The sequence below is a fragment of the Tasmannia lanceolata genome, unplaced genomic scaffold, assembly GCF_043159265.1.
Source record: "Tasmannia lanceolata isolate RefF3 unplaced genomic scaffold, GAP_Taslan_0.1 ptg000026l, whole genome shotgun sequence".
NCBI lineage: Eukaryota > Viridiplantae > Streptophyta > Magnoliopsida > Canellales > Winteraceae > Tasmannia > Tasmannia lanceolata.
The window spans coordinates 7,838,573-7,857,629 of record NW_027518703.1 but is presented as its reverse complement, the minus strand read 5'-3'; the positions used below and the strand labels follow the sequence as shown (position 1 = coordinate 7,857,629).

The 19,057-nt window shown below is 41.7% G+C and overlaps 2 protein-coding genes across 3 annotated transcripts; both read left to right on the top strand.

Moving 5' to 3' along the window:
• Positions 1-6,407: 6,407 nt before the first annotated feature.
• Positions 6,408-18,514, top strand: LOC143858629 (trihelix transcription factor ENAP2-like). 2 transcript variants are annotated; one of them, XM_077369323.1, is made up of 2 exons: positions 6,408-7,741; positions 16,838-16,976. In XM_077369323.1, the coding sequence occupies exon 1, from the start codon at positions 6,520-6,522 to the stop codon at positions 7,738-7,740; it is 1,221 nt and encodes a 406-aa protein (XP_077225438.1). In that variant the 5' UTR covers positions 6,408-6,519; the 3' UTR covers position 7,741; positions 16,838-16,976. The 2 variants fall into 2 exon arrangements, with proteins under 2 accessions (XP_077225438.1, XP_077225437.1); XM_077369322.1 differs by lacking the exon at positions 16,838-16,976 and adding an exon at positions 18,107-18,514 and having other exon boundaries at positions 6,410-7,741.
• On the top strand, positions 8,113-9,730 carry LOC143858627 (uncharacterized). Its single transcript, XM_077369320.1, has 2 exons — positions 8,113-9,370; positions 9,530-9,730. Exons 1-2 carry the CDS (start codon positions 8,525-8,527, stop codon positions 9,728-9,730), a joined length of 1,047 nt encoding a protein of 348 aa, XP_077225435.1. The 5' UTR covers positions 8,113-8,524.
• Positions 18,515-19,057: the final 543 nt, after the last annotated feature.

Below are 19,057 nucleotides of genomic sequence, written 5' to 3'. Positions count from 1 at the left end.
AAACCCTAGCAAGGAGGTCAACAATAAACCCATAGTGCTGAACTGTGGGGCTAATTTTGTAGGAATTGCTCCTTTGATGAACATATTTCTGGCCCTGTTTCACCAATCCACCTTGACTAGACACAGACAAGAGAGCAATGAAAGTGATTCCATCAGGTTGTATGCCTACTCTATCCGTATCTCAGTAGAGATCAATGGCATGTTTTGCATTCCCTTTCATGGAATAGGCTGTAATCATAGCAGTCCATGTCAATAAGTTCTTCTCAGGTATACTCAAAAGTACTTTAAAAGCTCGCTCTCTCAACACATCCACACTAGGCTTACATGTCTATCAGGGCAGTGCCCAACACTGTCCGCTTCTATGTCATGCTTTTCGATATCAACATGAACTCATTTGTCGTGATCAATGGCTCAAACATGACCACAATGGCTCCAACATGACTACAGGATGATAGCACAATGATCAGGGCGAGCGTCTTTGGTGGCGGTATGCTAATCCGCATCAAAAAATAATCTTGCTCCACCCAAGTCTCCGTGGCATTCCTAACAACATCTCGATAAGAAGGTCGATCCAAACCTTCATAGGCACTATCCTATCGTTTGCATATCATATTTTTCCGTTAAAGATGACAATTTTATTCAAAAAAGAGGCAAGGGGAGAGGCCAGAGCTCCCTGTAGATAAAAGATCGAGAGCCTGTGGATCGGGGCTGAACCATATCCTTTTTCTGATAACAGATTACAAGTGCACTTCGGGAGTAAAGATTGCCCCATAAAGAAGGATCAACTAGAAGCTCATTATTTGACAAGACAATCAGCCAACCCATTGGTGCTTCTAGGAATGAGAGAGCAATCAATTCCTCGTTTCATATACATGTCTAATCCCTAGAAAGCCACCCATTTCCATTCCACTTTTCACAAGCAGTGGATGGATCTTACCTAATTTGCAACCTGAAAGAACTGTCACAAAAAGCAACCTCTTCAGGTTCCACGTTTGCAAACTGCATGTTTCCAAACACCTCTAAACTCTCGTTGAAAAGCCCACCTTGAAGATAATCAGCCATCATGATAACATGAAACCATTAACCTATCAAAGAAATAAGGGATTTGCTAGAGACCATAACAGAAGGCATTTCACGGACAGGCTGTTGCATGAGAGAGCGATGTAATTGGATAAGACAAAATCGGTTGAAAAGTGAGCCTATGTGGCTGCTCTCTCATGATGCAACAGCCGGTCCGCAAAATGACTTCTGCAATGGGGAGTCCCCAGCAAATCCCAAGAAATAATTTGAAGAGTAACCCATTTTCATAAAAAAAAGACTTTATTTGAAATAACAAACTTGTCTGTTTCAAACACAGTTTTGAATAATTTCTTTAAGCACTGAACTAGACATTAAATTCTTTTGAATATCTACTACATGAAGCACTTCACCGAACTTAGTCTTTTCCTTGACTTTGCTATAGATGATAATGTTTTTACATAAAAAGTTACCTTTCAAAAATAGAAAATGTTCACTCGCTATCTCCGACTATCTTGTAAGGGTCTGTTTGTTTTAGATTATGACAACCGATTGTGGAGTCCCCAACCGATTATTGGACTCAAATTTAGTGCAATTTTCAGTCCAATAATCGGTTGGGGACTCCACAATCGGTTGTCATAATCTAAAACAAACAGGGGCCTAAGAGGATAATACACCGATGTACCTTCAGGCCCTAATGCCCAACTACCAATATTTTATATCATCGATTAGGTTCACTTTCAAGCCTACAAATACTAATCTTTGAGCCATCTTTGTTTGAGGTGGTCATATTCACTCAGCATTCGGACGAGATTGCATCCTAATAAAGCATTTTCCAATTGGGAAATGATATATTTACCTCCTTTTCTTCCAGGGGCCACCTCCTTCTAATATAAAAAAGTAGCTATAAATACACTAAATTTGGGTGGCCCGAAAAGAAAGTGGGGAGATTATTTCACGTCTCTTTTCTCTTTGTTTTTGCCTACTGATATTAGCACTACCGTATTTTAATAATTGCAGAAATTCATCTTGTCTCTTCCTTTTTAACCGGCTGGTGAGTGCTTTTGGGAACTCTAATAAACTTTTTTTTTTGATAAGTAAACTTTGACATGTCTTTGAGTAATAAAAGTCAAGATGAGTTAGTGTAATTATAAAAACACATGTGAGACCTTCCTGAGTGACAGATAGTAAGTTAGTAACCAAGGTTTAAAATTTCGGTTTCGGTACCGGTTTCGGACCATGGAATTTTGAAATTTTGACCGAAATTTCAAAATTTCGGTGAAAATCTGGTACATAACCCGAAACAAATATTTATTTAATATTAAATTTCGGTAAAATATTAAAGGAAAAATTGTTAGAAAAATGCAAAGTTTTGGTTAAATTGTCAAGTAAGGGTACGTTCTTTTTATTTGTGAAATAGGGGCTGTCAGTGCTTTTAGAAATCCCAAAGGACAAGAATACCCTCTCTATCCCTATGCACTTATTACCTTCTCACCTACCACTTTCTTCTTCCTCAAGACTTTTCTAACGTGGAAAACTTCATGGAAAGGTTTTGAAGGTTGCCATTTACAACAGAGTTTGGTAATCGTGAGGGAGAGAGAGAGAGAGTCGGACTTCCGAGTCGGGAACAAGGTTTGGTAATCATGAAGGTTGCCATTTACAACAGGGTTTGGTAATCCAATTTCTTTGCATTTTTTTATTCTAAAACATCAAAATCAAGCTTCAATTTATAGTTGCCTGCATGACACTAAGATCACAATGTATATCCCTATTATCCTTCGAATTTTTACTCAATTTGAAAATAAAAATCTTTGGAATTCTCCCTATTCTACTGGCTTCCGTCGAAAGTCCGAACAAAGCTTCGGACTTCCGAATGGAAGCCAGTATACATAACCAAAATATTGGTTACATTCGGAAGTTCGAAGGTTTGTTCGGACTTCCGATGGAAGACAGTCAAACTTTATAGTTCGGTAATTGTCATATGTAAGTGCATCCTTTTGGTATTTTTTTTGTAATTTTAATACTTTGCTTCCATTTTTTTGTAATTTTTCATTTAAAACTTAGCACTTCAGCCACAAAATCCGTAATGATTTCTATTTTTTGCAAGTAATGATTACTATTTTTTGCAATTATGCTTTTGCTAGCCACCTTTGCACCCATATTACTTTTGCCAATCTTTGCATCAAAGGATGGGCCACAAGTCGAGAAGTTGCTTCGGCAAAGGTGGCTAGCAAATTCCCATAAAAAAAAAGGGAAATGTTATCCACACTACTGTGTTTTGATGAGGGCACTCCTCATTTAATTAAAAGTACGGTATGGCCCCCCATAGGATGATCCAAAGCGTCAATTAGATGGGCCACAGCCTAAATTGGTTGTGTCCCAAAAATCATTTCCATAGGTTGATCCTAACCCTCCGATCTATAGAGGATTAGGACTAACCCTCTAACATTCTGATCAGAGGGTTAGGATAAACCTACGGAAATGCTTTTTGGGGCACAACCTATTTAGGCTGTGGCCCATCTAATGAACGGTTTGGATCATCCTATGGTGCGGACCATACCGTACTTTTAATAAAGTGAGGAATGTCCTCATCAAAATACGGTAGTGCGGATATCATTTTCCAAAAACATCTTAAAAAATACGGCAAAAATCCGGGTGACACGCGGGTCAACCCGGCCCGTACGGGTCCGGCGTGGGAACCACATTTTCTACCCCGGAACCACTAGGGAACCAAATTTTATACCTCAGAACCAATAGGGAACCACATTTTATACCCCGAAATCATTACGGAACCACATTTTATACGCCGAAAACACTAGGGAATCACATTTTCTACCCCAGAACTACTACGGAACCACATTTTATACCCCGGAACCACTACGGAACCACATTTTATACCTCGGAACCACTAGAGAACCACATTTTATACCCCGAAACCACTAGGGAACCATATTTTCTACTCCGGAACCACTAGGGAACCACATTTTATACCCCGGAACCACTAGGGAACCACATTTTATACCCCGAAACTACTAGGGAACCACATTTTCTACCCCAGAACCACTACGGAACCACATTTTATACCTTGGAACCACTAGGGAACCACATTTTATACCCCGGAACCACTAGGGAACCACATTTTATACCTCGGAACTATAGGGAACCACTAGGGAACAACATTTTATACCCCGGAACCATTAGGGAACCACATTTTATACCCCGGAACCACCAGGGAACCACATTTTATACATAGCAACCACTAGTGAACCACATTTTATACCTCGAAACAGCTAGGGAACCACATTTTATACCCCGGAACCACTAGGGAACCACATTTTATACCTCGGAGCCAGTACGGAACCAGATTTTATACCCCAGAACCACTACAGAACCACATTTTATACTTCAAAACCACTAGGGAACTAGATTTTCTACCCCGAAACCACTACATAACCACATTTTATACCTCGAAACCACTAGGGAATAAGATTTTCTACCCCGGAATCACTACAGAACTACATTTTATACCCCGGAACTACTACGAAACCACATTTTCTACCACAGAACCACTAGGGAACCCCATTTTAAACCTCGGAACCACTAGGGAACCACAATTTCTACCCCGAAACCACTTGGGAACCACTTTTTATACTAGGGAACCACTAGGGAACCACATTTTATCTCGGAACCATTAGGGAACCACATTTTATACCCTGGAACCACTATGGAAGCACCATTTATACCTCGGAACCACTAGGGAGCCCCATTTACACCCCAGAACCACCAGGGAATCACATTTTATACCTCGGAACCACTAGGGAACCACATTTTATTCCCCGGAACCGCTAGGGAACCACATTTTATACTCCGAAACCACTACGGAACCACATTTTATACCTCAGAACCACTACGGAACCACATTTTATACCCCGGAACCACTACGGAACTACCACAGAACCACTAGGGAACCACATTTTATACCTTGGAACCACTAGGGAACCACAATTTCTACCCTGGAACCACTTGGGAACCACATTTTATACTAGGGAACCACATTTTATACCTCGAAACCACTAGGGAACCACATTTTATACCCTGGAACCACTATGGAAGCACCATTTATACATCGGAACCACTAGGGAACCCCATTTACCCCCCGGAACCACCAGGGAATCACATTTTATACCTCGGAACCACTAGGGAACCACATTTTATTCCCCGGAACCACTAGGGAACCACATTTTATACCCGAGAACCACTACGGAACCACATTTTATACCATGAAACCACTACGGAACCACATTTTCTACCACAGAACAACTAGGGAACCACATTTTATACCTCGGAACCACTAGAGAACCACAATTTCTACCCCGAAACCACATTTTATACTAGGGAACCACATTTTATACCTCGGAACCACTAGGGAACCACATTTTATACCCTAGAACCACTATGGAACCACCATTTACACCTTGGAACCTCTAGGGAACCCCATTTACACCCCGGAACCACTAGGGAATCACATTTTACACCCTCGAACTACTAGGGAATCACATTTTACACCCCCGAACCACTAGGGAATCACATTTTACACCCCCGAACCCCTAGGGAATCACATTTTATTTCCCGGAACCACTAGGGAACCACATTTTATACCCCGGAACCACTAGGAACCACATTTTATACCCCGGAACCCCTAGAGAACCACATTTTATACCCCAAAACCACTATGGAACCACATTTTCTACCACGGAACCATTAGGGAAGAGAGCTAAAAAGGTGATAGGGTAGGTGAAAATGCATAGGGAAGCGAGCTAAAAAGGTGAAGGGAAAAGAGAAGGGAGGGTATTCTTGTCCTTTGGAATTTCTAAAAGCACTGACAGCCCCTATTTCACAAATAAAAAGAACGTACCCTTACTTGACAATTTAACCAAAACTTTGCATTTTTCTAACAATTTTTTCAATATTAAATTAATATAAAAACAGTTTTTTTGGGTCAAATTTAGGAAAAACCGAAATTTCAACCGAAATTCTGAAATTTCGGCCGAAACAAATGACCGTTTCGGTTTTGGTCCATCTCGGTGTCGATCTCCACCGAAATCCGAAATTTCGGGGTCGGTCGAAATTTAAAACCATGTTTATATAGTAACTTAGTAACCGCGTTATTTGACTTAATTCTTTCTATCTGCCGGTTTTCCCAAAAAAGTAAGGTAAACGTTGCCGATTAAAAATAAGACGATGATATTTTTATCCCCCTTGAAGTATGCATTCGCCCCCTTTTTAACGTTTGACGTCAAAAAAGCGTTAAAGTTGCACACTGCTCCGTGCTCACGTTTATAATAGGGGGCGAATGCGAACTGCAGGGGGGCGGGGGGTTTTATAATATCATCCCGGCAAAAAACGATCAAATGTCACACATCAAAATTAGGGTTCTCAGAAACGAGAGCTAGGGTTTCAAATTCCGGATTTCTTTCTTCCTCCAGATTCTCCTGCAGAGAAATGGAAGACAATGAAGACGATGCTAGGTATCCCTCTAACCCTAACCCTCTAAATTTTCATCATACCTTCCCTTCTTCTCACCGTCCAAAACTCCCCGTCCGAAATCCCTCTTTTGCCCCTCCAATCAGCAATAATTTCGACTATGAAGATGAAGAAGAAGAATACGAAGAAGAAGAAGAAGAAGAGGAAGAACAAGAACAAGAACTAGACGAGGAAGAAGAAGAAGAAGAAGAAGAAGAAGAAGAAGAAGAAGAAGAAGAAGAAAATGGTATAGAGCGAGTCGTTGATGAAGAAGAAGAAGAGGAAGATGAGGATGGGGACGATTATTGGAGAATTCAGCCTGGACCTCGAGGTAAGAAGCAGAGATTAGATAAATTCGCTTTAGGGTTTGAATTCGCTCCTCGTGTTAAGGCATCAATACCACAGACTATTGCAACCACTACTCCTGCTCCAAAACCTTCATTTGGTGGCCGGAATTCCCCGGCCGATTGGTCGGAGCAGGGGACTTTCGCCCTCCTCGACGCCTGGGGGGAACGATTCCTTCAACTCGGTAGAAAGAGTCTTCGATCAGAGGAATGGATCGAAGTTGCTAAGAAGGTCTCACAGGCGTCGAAAACTCTAAGGACTGAGACTCAGTGTCGCAATCGATTGGATACATTGAAGAAGAAATATAAGGCAGAGAAGTTGAAGATGTTGGAAAGTGGGAATTCTAATAGTAAATGGGTTTATTTTAGGAAGATGGATATGTTGATGGGATCATCATCATCATCATCATCATCGCCTCCTCGGCAAACTGGGCTTTCGTGTGGGTTGGATTCGGGGGAGTATGTGTTTATGAACCCTAGGGTTTATCTTAATTTGTCGAATGGAATGGATGAGTTGAGGGATAGTCCTGATAATTCTGAAATTTCGGAGGATGGAGAGGATGGGTCAGATGATGATCTACCACCTAAGAGGAAGAGACTTTCGAAGGATGATGATGGGGGGTCGTCGGTTAGATTGCTCGCGGATTCGATTCAGAAGTTTGGGGAGATTTATGAGAAGATTGAGAATAGTAAGAGGGAGCAGATGTTGGAATTGGAAAAGATGAGGGTGGATTTCCATAGGGATTTGGAGCTTCAGAAGAGGCAGATTCTGGAGCGGGCACAAGTGGAGATTGCGAAAATTAGGCAGGGGAATGATGAGGAGATCGATGTTTCAATCGAGGATACCAGCGGATGATGTACGCTTTCTTTTATTGATTCATTTATGGCAATCTTGGCATGAACTTACTTTATAATATTATTGCTTCTATCTTTTGTTTTTGCATTCTTGGTTTCTATGTGTTAAAGTATAAAAGATAAATAACGCCTTTCTCCAACAGCTTAAGCTTTTGGAGAAGTTGGTTAGTTAACATGGTATCAAAGCCCTAGGGGGTTTTTGTGCCCTAGGGACCATTGGAGAAGCCCCCCTTCTCCTTCTTCTCTTTCTTTTCTCCATTCTCTCCCCACCCCACCTCCCTCGCCCATCTTCCTCCCTCGCCCCTCCCCCCACCTCCTCCCTCCCCCCACCTCCTCCCTCTCTCTCTCTCTCTCTCTCTCTCTCTCTCTCTCTCTCTCTCTCTCTCTCTCTTTCTCACCCTTCCTTCTTATCCCTCATACACCCTTAAACCCTTAACCCCCCTTCCTAAGTTTCTAACCCTCTTTCTCCATATGGTCTAAATTTCTTTCCCTTTTCTTTTCTTCTTTGTTTGCGACTCCGACCTTTCATCTTCTCCATTTATGCCCTAGAGGCCATATTATGTCTTCGTTTTCTCCTCTCACTCGTAGGATTCACGTCACATTATCTTGCCACACATAGTGGTCTCTTTACGCCCTAGAGGCATTCTCCTTTCCATTCTCTCTTGCCTTGCCGTCGTGTGTTTTGTCTATTTCACCTTCGCTCCTTCTATGGACCCCCTACTATAGAAAATCCCTCTCTCGGACAATCCCTCTCCTCTTCATCGGGTGATGCCTCCTTCCTCCCGATGACCACAATCAAACTTGATGGTTCTAATTACATGAATTGGAAAGTGGCGGTGGAGGTTTATCTCATTGCCAAAAGGAAGGTCTACACCATACGTCGTGACCCTCCTGTGGCTTCGGATCCCACCTCTGAGCAGTGGGAGACAGATGATGCTTGTATCCGTAGTTTACTCTGGCAGAGTATGATCCCACATATTTTAGGGACTATGATGCAGCTTCCGACTGCAAAGATGATTTGGGATCATACTGCAGTTATGTTTTCCGGCGTGGGTAACCTCTCCCTTATTTGTGCCACCTATTCTGAGTGGAGGTATCTTCGGCGTGGCGACACCCCTCTTTCTACATATTATGGCCAGTTCGTCTCTCACTGTCAGCAGCTCGATGTTTTCATGCCCTTGACGATAGACTTGGCCGAAGCTGCACGGCAGCGGGATCAGCTCCGAGTTGTTCAGTTTCTTGAGACCTTGGGCCCCGAATTTGTCTTTTCGCCAGCAGATTTATGGTTCTGGTACTATGCCTTCCCTCGACAGTGTCTCGGTGCAACCTCTTTTACTCCTGTTGTTTTTTATGGTCCTGCTACAGCGGCATATGCCGCAGGAGATCGGTCTACCCGTGGTGGTGGGACGTTTGGCCGAGGCCGTGGCCGTTCTTGTCCATATTGTACACATTGCCGACACGAGGGCCACCGTGAGGAGACCTGTTATGTGCTCCATCCTGAGCGTCGGCCGCGATCTATAGCTCATCCTCGTCGGCCGAGATCTACATCTCATCCTCATCGGCCGAGATCTACAGCTCATCCTCCTCCGCCCGCGCCGTTGCAGCCGGAGATCCCACCTTCCACATCTCAGGTACCCATTTCCCCTAGTTCTACTTCAGATTCTCCCATTGCTTCTCGTACTTGTTCTCACAATATTGCTCATCCTATTTCCTCTGTTGTTTCATACGATTCTCTCACCCCTATGTTTCAGAGTTTTTTCCCCTCTTTGTCCTCTGTTTCTTTGCCACAGTCTTTCCTAGCCGCTCTTGATCATCCGGGATGGCGTGCGGCCATGGATCTTGAGATGCAGGCCCTCCAGGCCAATCAGACATGGGGGTTAGTTCATCTTCTTCCTGGGGCTCGTCCAGTTGGTTGCCGCTGGGTTTATGCCGTCAAACACTTACCTGACAGTACTATTGAGCGCCTTAAGGCGCGGTTGGTGGCCAAATGATATACTCAGACCTTTGGTGTTGATTATTTAGAGACTTTATCGCCGATCGCTAAGATTCCGTCGGTTCGCGTACTTCTCTCTCTTGCCGTTACACATGACTGGCCTCTGCATCAATTAGATGTTAAGAATGCCTTCTTACATGATGAGCTTACTGAGGAGGTGTATATGGAGCAACCTCCTAGGTATGTTGCTCAGGGGGAGATGTCTTCCTCAGTATGTCAGTTGCGGAGGTCTATATATGGCCTCAAACAGTCCCCTAGAGCCTGGTTTGGACGATTCAGTGATGCTATCATGCGATATGGCATGAAACAATGTGCAGTTGATTACTCCGTCTTCAGTTCTCATTCTACTGCTGGTTGTGTGCTATTGATAGTATATGTCGACGACATCATCATTACAGGCAGTGATTCAGAGGGGATACACAGGCTGAAAACCTTCTTGCAGAAAGAGTTTTCAACCAAAGATTTGGGTCGTCTCAGATACTTTCTTGGCATTGAGGTTGCATATTCTACTAGAGGTCTCTCCCTCTCACAGAGGAAATATGTTCTAGATCTTCTTGAGGAGACAGGTCACCTTGGAGTGAAACCTGCGTCTGCTCCCATTGACCCAAATGGGAAACTCCTTCCAGAAGAAGGAGATTTATTAGATGACCCTGGCAGATACATGAGGCTGGTGGGTAAGCTCATATATCTTATAGTCACTCGTCCAGATATATCTTTTGCTGTTGGTGCAGTCAACCAACATATGAACTCACCCTGTACTTCTCACTGGGTAGCAGTGATTCAGATTCTTCGCTACTTGAAAGGAGCGCCAGGGAAATGCCTCCTATTCAAGAAGCATGGTCATACCAGAGTAGAAGGCTTCTATGATGCGGACTGGGCAGGATCTCCAGTAGATAGAAGATCCACCACTGGATATTGCACCTTTGTTGGCGGCAATCTAGTGTCGTGAAAAAGTAAGAAGCAGGACATAGTCTCCAAGTCGAGTGCCGAATCAGAGTATCGTGCTATGTCTCATACCAGTGGAGAGCTTATTTGGTTACGTTCTCTACTTTCAGAGATTGGTTTCTCTTCATCTGCTCTAGCTCAGCTTTATTGTGACAATAAAGCTTCTATTCATATAGCTACCAATCCGGTCTTTCATGAGAGAACAAGCATATAGAGGTTGATTGCCACTTCATTCGCCAGAGGATACAAAGAGGCGAGATTCATGTTTCTTTCACGAGATTAGCTGATCAGTTAGCTGATGTATTCACAAAGCCCTTAAGCTATACAAATTGAGTGACATATGTAACAAGCTTGGAATGTACAATATATACATTCTAGCTTGAGGGGGAGTGTTAGAAGGTATTAGAAGATATATTACATAGTGTACATAGCCCAAGGTCATAGTGGTCATTTGTATGTTCTCTTTCTATATATATCAAAGTAAAGTGAAGTGGGCTTCACTTCTTCTTTTTCTCTTCTTCTCATTCTCTAACAGGATCATTGCTTCCTTTGTCTTATCTGATCTTATTTCAAATTAGAAAATTGGATGTCAGATTTTGGAGAGATTGTTGAGTGGCTATGACCTCTTTGTAGGGTTCTATGACTTTCCTGACCATTCAAAATTTGAAAAAAAATGAATGATCGTGAGAATTTTGCAGGACTGCTGGTTTTGTTTTATCCTTTTATTTTAACGAGGACCCCATTTATTTACTACTGATAGGCATAGCTTGGAAGGGTTGTGCAGGGAAAAATGAATGATCATGAGAAATGTGCAGGACTGCTGGTTTTGTTTTATCCTTTTATTTTAGTGACGACCCGTTTACTACTGATAGGCATAGCTTGGAAGGTTGTGTTGGGAAAAATGAATATAGGTGAGACACCCATATCATATGGACTTATGATGTCTTTTCACAGTTTTTTATTGTTCTTTCCGCAAGTGTCTTTCTTATGTGGAGGTTTGTGTCTCCTGAAATTGATCTGTTACCATCTGTTACCCTGCTTCCACCCCAATAGCTATATGACATTCATCTGACTTGCATGTCAAGAGAATATTTTTCCCAAGGCATGCATTAGCAATTGAGTCTTCCTTGCCGATCATCTCTTTATTCCTTGTGGTCTAGAGAGCAACTGTGCTTGATTTTCTGTTGTGGGACTCTTTGTAGTGCAATGGCTCATCCTTTATGGGACTAATCTCTACGACACTGTGTTACTAGGTTGTACTATGCTTTGGGAATCTATCTTCTGGGCAACTTCTATATGATGGAATTAACATTTGTGACTAGTAGATTTCCCCTTCTGAGAAGCTTAAATTTTATAGTAAGAAATGGGGAATAAGGGTCCTTTAGGTGCTGGCGGTCTCTCCTCAGACTTTGTAGCTTCTCTTTCAATCTACAAGCTACAAAGTCTGAGGAGAGACATAACTTCATGCCTAAGAGATTCTGTTTTCACGACTGTGCCTTTTTTCTTTTGTTGGCTCTACAAAAGGTAAGAACTCCCAATCATGAAACACACTCGAAAGTGCTTGTTCCTCAGTTATTGGCATTGAAATTGAGTTCGAAGGCCTTCTGAAGTGAATGATGATGGAAGTTGTGCAAATTTGGACACTGTGTAAAGCAAAGCTCTAGAATAAAAATTCGATTGTTAAAGCCACCAAAAGGTGGAAGGACTGCAAAGCTTTGGGATGCATGGTTAGGGGTGCAAATTGTCACATACTTGATCTTTCCAAGCCCACCCGTGCAACACTTTAGGCACTCGTCATCCCTTAGAGTGACTAAGTCAGCATTCTTAGCTAGCAATACTGTCAAGACTAGTGAGCTAGAGAAGAGAAGGATGTAGACACAAAACACACTCAAGGGAAGAAGACACTTTGTATTGCTGTCAAAGTTATGCAACTTGCTTGATTGAGTACAAATGATGGCTTCATCTCTTTATAGGTAGTGATCTAAGTAATGCGGGGTCATGCTTATAACAAGTGTCATACAACCAATGAGTCTCTAGAAAAATCTCTCTAAAAGTATCTTTCACCCCATATAGTAGAAATGTCGAATTCTCTTAGGAAGTATCTAGAGTATTTACACGCCCCACCTTCTAGAGTCTTCACTCTTCTAGAAGGTTCTAGAATTACCTACATAAATCTAGCGATGTCTAGAACATTGTAGAAATCACTAGATATATGTATAACATTCCAGAATTTTCTATATGATTCCAAAGATGTCTAGAAGCTTCTAGAATTTCCTACATGATTCTGGAGATCTCTACATGGTTTTAGAATATTTCAAGGAGCTTTTACAAAATTCTTGACTTCTAGAAGGTTATCCACTCCTCCAGGCTTGTCTTGAATTATAACAGGATATGTAGTGAGCCAAATTGTTACCCCGTGACAATCCTCCCCCATCTAATTTGGTGACGCGCTTGTTGTGTGTCTCGATTGTGTCCTTGAACTGTCATAGTGTCTCCTTAGGTTCCAGCTTGTCTCGCTGTTTCGTAAGTTCTTCCACTTCACCGTATGATGTCACTATGACTGTAGAGGCTCTCTTAGACTCACCTCGATTCTCACGGGGTGACAATTTGGCTCACTACATATCCTGCTTTAGACCTATGGGAAGCTTAAGACAAGCTTGGGGAAGTGGAGAACCTTCCAGTAGTCTAGAGTTTTGTAGAAGATTCTAGAACCTTATAAAGATCTTAAGAATCATGTAGAAGATTCTAGAAGCTTCTAGATATCTTTGGAATTATATAGAGAATTTTAGAATGTTCTAGACATCTCTAGTGAATTCTATAATGTTTTAGACATTTCTAGATTTATGTAGGGAATTCTAGAGCCTTATAGAAGAGTGTAGAAGACTGTAGAAGGTGGGGCATGTAAATATTCTAGTGACTGCCTATGAAGGTTAGATATTTCTAGAGAGTTTCGCTAGAGGAGGTAGAAGATACTTTTGGAGAGAGTTTTTTTCTAAAGACTCATTGGTTGTATGGCACTTGTAATAAGCATGGCTACATATTGCTTAGGCCATTGCCTTATAAAGAGGTGAAGCTCTCATTTGTACTCAATCAAGCAAGTTTTATAGCTTTGAGTCCAAGCATGAAGTTGATATTGTATGCCTCTTGTCACAAGTTGACAATTGGCCTCACTTGATTTCTTTTTACAGGCACCGAGGATGCTTAAGACAAGCTTGGAAGAGTGAAGCCTTGACTTGTGTAGTAGAATCTTAAGAGAGCTGAAATTATAGATAATTGTAGGAGTTTCTAGAGTACTCTAGATGATTCTTTCTTGGGACAAGAGTAGAGAGAATTATAGTGATTCTAGAAGTTTCTAGGTTGGTCCTGGAGTGTTGGATGATTGCCAAGTGGCACGAGCCTCCATAATGGTGTAAAGTAGGGATCCTATAAATAGGTGAGACCTCATTTGCAAATCAGATTTGTAACCATCGATTACTAGATTTGGTGGGATGAGTCTAGACGCCCAGGTACTGATCTTATTCTATTTGCTTTCAGGAGAACAAGAACATCATTTCCTAAATTCTCGTGCCTTTTGGCCAAATTGGAGCCTGTGCTAGATTCATCCATTTTGCAGCTGGTTTCCTCCTTAAGCTGGAATACTGATCGGAGCCTTTTTTATGTAAGGTGAGTGATATCCCCCTTTTCTAATTAAGTAGCGAGCCCAACTAATGGTAGATACCAACCAATACCCATTCTTTATGTTTCATCTTTCTTTTCGTTTTTGTTTGATCGTCGGTAGAAATGGGTAAAAGTGTCTATTCCGAGGAAGAAGGTTCTGTACCCATGCAGTCAGCGCCGGCCACACCGGGGAATGTCACTAATTTGAAGGAAAAGGAGGGCTTTGAACCATTGTGGTTCAGTTCCTCAGAATTCCAATCTAAGTCTATTCGCCCCGATGCATGCAAGCCGATCGGCCTTACTCATGGCAGAGTGGCAAACATACTGAAAAGTCACGGGCCAACGCTCGATACAATCCAATACCTCTTTGATGGCATCGACAATTCTCCACGGATAACTAGCCGCCACGCCCCCCCATCATTGATTGAGCGCCTTCCACGGCCAAATTGTCAAGGTCCTTGTAATCATCCAGATGGATTCCAAGGCACCCTGCCGTTGATTCGGTCGAAGGACTCTTTGACTATGATCTCCCACTTCTTCAGTGCTATAAACTAATCTTGGAACATGTCTTTCAAGGGCACTTCACCATACCAGGCATCTGAATAGAACTGGACTCTTGTCTCTTTTTGCAAACCCTGTATCAAGTTCCTCTGATAAAATGGAACTTAATTTTCAGAATGTCTCTCCAAGCCATAGCATTCATAATGTCTCTGCAAACCATAACACCCAAATTCCTGTAACCATCTAAAAAATTCCAACCACCAAAGCTAGCCCCATACTTCTCAATCACACCACCTCCAGAGAGGAGATCTATCCTCCCTCCTCCCTGAATCACCTCAAACATTTGCCCAATAATGTTTTATTCATAGCTTTGACGTTTCTAATGCCTAGGCCCTACACATCTTTGGTCGCGAGAGCTCCTTCTAACGAGATGTAATCTCCAACTATCCATCGAATCAGCCTCAAAGAAATTTCACAGAAGGTGGTCAATGCGCTTGAGGACCCAAATTGGGCATTTGAACAAGGACATGTAGCATGCTTATGGGGAGGTTAGGTAGGGGCAAGATTTATCACAGTGGCCTTGCCTCCCAAAGAGAGAAGGTTCATCTTCCGCGAAGGACTACTATCCACTTTTTCAATACTTGAAGCCCAAAGCTCTCTTTTAGGCCTCCCACCATATAGGGGTAGACCCAGACATCTGATGGGGAACTACCCCACTTTCACCTAACAAAACGGGAGCCCTTTCGTTAATGAGATGAGTTCCCATCATAACTGATTTACTAAAATTGGTTCCCTAACATGCCAACATCTCATAACATGGGATGATGACTTTCAAATTCTTGATTTTTATTTCGTCCATGTTACCAAAGACTAGCGCATCATGTGTATACTAAATGTGGGTAATCTCCACCCCATCCTAGTCTAAAGCCCTTGATCAGTCCGCATCTCCCAACTTTCTCAAAATACTTTTTAAAGGTACATCCATCGGGGTGAAAAGAAATGGAGACAACAAATCTCCTTACGGAGATCACAAGAAGATATGAAGAAATCATATGGCAAACTGGCAGATGAAACACATGTGAACATCCATGACCGCCACCTTATGCCAAAGCCCATCCAGCTCATCAGATAGTCCAAACATCCGTATTCTTCTGTTGTATGATTTCTCCATATCAATTTTGCACACAACTCCTTTCATCTGATTACAGTTGTAATAATCCAATCTCAGCGTTCAATGTTTTGCTGAGGATCTTTCTGCCCTAAGTGAAGGCACTCTCTTACCATTCAAATAAAAAAGAAGAAAGAAAAGTGAAGACTCTCTCTTTGTGAAACGAATTTGTTTGACTTTCTTCACCCGATCGGTCAGGACCTTAACCAGCACTTTGTACACAAACTCTACCACGCTAATAGGATGGAAATCAGAAGGTGATTATCTCCTCCTTATTCTAACTTTTGACGGGATTTGAAAAGTAACCAATGTCCATCCAGAGTTGAATGGGTGTTCAGAAGCAACATAGCCTTTTTTGGTTAGTTTTTTTTTTTTTTTTTTTTTTTTGAAAGATGACGTTTATTACCAAAAGGAAAAGTTACAAAGACAGGGGACAAGATGTCCCCACGTGGTGTAACACCCAGCCCAAAGGCTACATCTTAACAAGAAATTAAAAAGAAAAAATTGATCTAACCAAGGGCGGTACCAATCCCTTCGCCTTCAGTCGAACAAGTGACTGACATTGACTCCAAAAGAACAGCAGCCTTTGCAAGATTGTTCACCATTTCATTAGCCGATCGCTTACGGTGTTCAATCGTAGGGCCAAGCGAACGAACAGTATCTTTGATTTCAGCAATATAGTTCTGAAGTCTCCATGGTCCTTTTGCTTTGCTCTCAGCCCACACAATTGTGTTGGATGAATCGTCTTCAATGATTAGGGTATGATGATAATTTGAGGCATACCATTTGATTCCAAATAATAATGCTCTGACTTCTGTTTCGTTTGCGTCACAGACACCTGCTGGCCCTGAGTATTGCATCCATATCATGTCGCTAATGCCGTAATTGATTCCCCGCTTCTCCTTGACCCAGCTGATAATCTCAACCTTAGTTTCCACATCTCCCTCCCGGAATCCCCGAACATTCCACCCGTCCAATGAAGTATATCGTCTGTTTTAGCCTTTTAGGGAACACCCATGCCACACGGAAAGTCCTTATTATATCCATCCATAACTGATATGAGAATGGGCAGTGAAGGAAGAGATGATCCAGCGATTCCTCAGTTTGATTGCATAGAACACATCTAGATCGATTATACAGAATCAAGGTCGAGAACTATTGGAGGGGTTAATGTTGTGTACTAGAAATCTGGTGAGGAACTTGGATGGTAGGCTATTGGTGGAAGGTGCCTCCCTAAATTTCATTTCATCAACATTGAAAAGGAGGTTAAATCCTTGTCGGTTGATGAACTCTAATAATTGGTGCAGTGCTGTCCTTGGTGCTGGGGTAAGTGCTTCTTATTGTCAGATTTTCTGGTGGCAAACAAGGTAGTGGATGGCTTCAGGTTCATCAAAATTGTTGTTTTGTATTGGGCGAGCTCTGGCCTGTGTGTAATAGCTCTTGTCTTCTATGCCAATGTTCCTTTCAAGATCTTCATTTATTGATTTTTCAGTTTTTGTTTAATGATACCGTTCTAAGAATAATTCTTGATAGGCATAATATTTAGGCTGTATTGTTCTTCCGTTCAGTTCTAAAAGGTATAATTCTTGATACGTATAATGTTTAGGTTGTATTGTTCTTCCATTCAGTTCTAAAAGGTGATGTCCTGTTTAGACTTAAGAGGACCATTGCATCTCTTATGGCTGAGGGATCGTCCCACTATTCAGTTGGTGAGAATGGTGAAAACATAATTTTTAAGTCAGTTGTGGTGGTGCAGTGCATTCTATCATGGTGTTCACCCAGCTGCCATTGCTTTTTTGTTTTCAGCTTCATGCTTGGATCCATTTTGAAAGTGTAGGGGCCAAGTTTCCCTATGGAGTTGTACAATGTGCATTATTGCTTGACTGGCATGAAATTGAAAGTTTCCATTGCCCTTGGATATAGCCAATCTGTTATATTAGTTGGAAATAATGAGTGTTCTGAACTCAATTGTGAACATGCACTATTTTAACTTGATGAGACAATAAACTTTTCTGGAAGCATTGGATGCATAGTATGTTTTTGTTGATTGTTCAATTGTTCAAACTTTTTTGCTTGATTCACGTTTTGTTCCCTTGTTTGTAGATTGAAATGATTATGTGAATTCATGGAGCAGTATAAATTCAGATGGGAAGATTTTCGAACTCCTGATATATTGGTGATGTTCTATAGACTCAACTCGAGTTTCATCGTATTAGTACTCCGGCAACATTCGCTGGATTTATCTGCTCATTATTAGTCATTGTACATTTCACTGCCTTAAAAATTGTGCATTGAAGGACGTCGCTGTTGAAACCACCGCACATTTGCCAGACTCGGCAAAATTGGGTTAGGTTTCCTCAGGGAATGACAAGGGGTACCATGGCAGTAAGCAGCAAAGGGTAGCACCATTGCAGATGCTTTTACCAGTTCAGTTTTTAATGTAATCAGCACTTAATAATCCTTGTAAAATTACACCTTGAATGCAAATGTTTAAATTCATTCATTTACCTATATTCCTCTCTGCTTCCGTGCTTATTTTCTGCTCCTCCTTGGTCTATGTACTTAGATCATCATCTGCTCGTGCCTTTTCGGTGTAAAAGTTGCATTATGGAAGTTCAGCTGGGGTGATTGTTTTGCTGTTGCAGGCCTGGTATTGGCTTATTTAGCCTACATCACCTTTCCTTCCATGGTTATGCAATTGCAATTTTGGATGTAAGCCCTACTATATGGTAAGACTTGCATTCTTGGGACAGCACCCTCTAGTGTAAAAGAGTAATCATAAATACAGTAGTGGGGTTGTTCCAAGCATGGTTTTAAATTCTGTCCGATTTCGGTCAAGTTCGAAACCGAAATGTATCGAAACCAAAATTCCCAAAATTTACCAAAAATTTTGGAAAAATTCCCTTTTTTTATTTCTTTACTGAATTTTGGCCGGAATTTCGAAATTTTGAGACTTTCTACTGAGTTTCAGCCGAAATTTCAGTTTTGGCAAGGATCGAAATCGAAATTTAAAACAATGGTTCCAGGTAAAAAAGAAAAAAAGAAAAGGGTGAA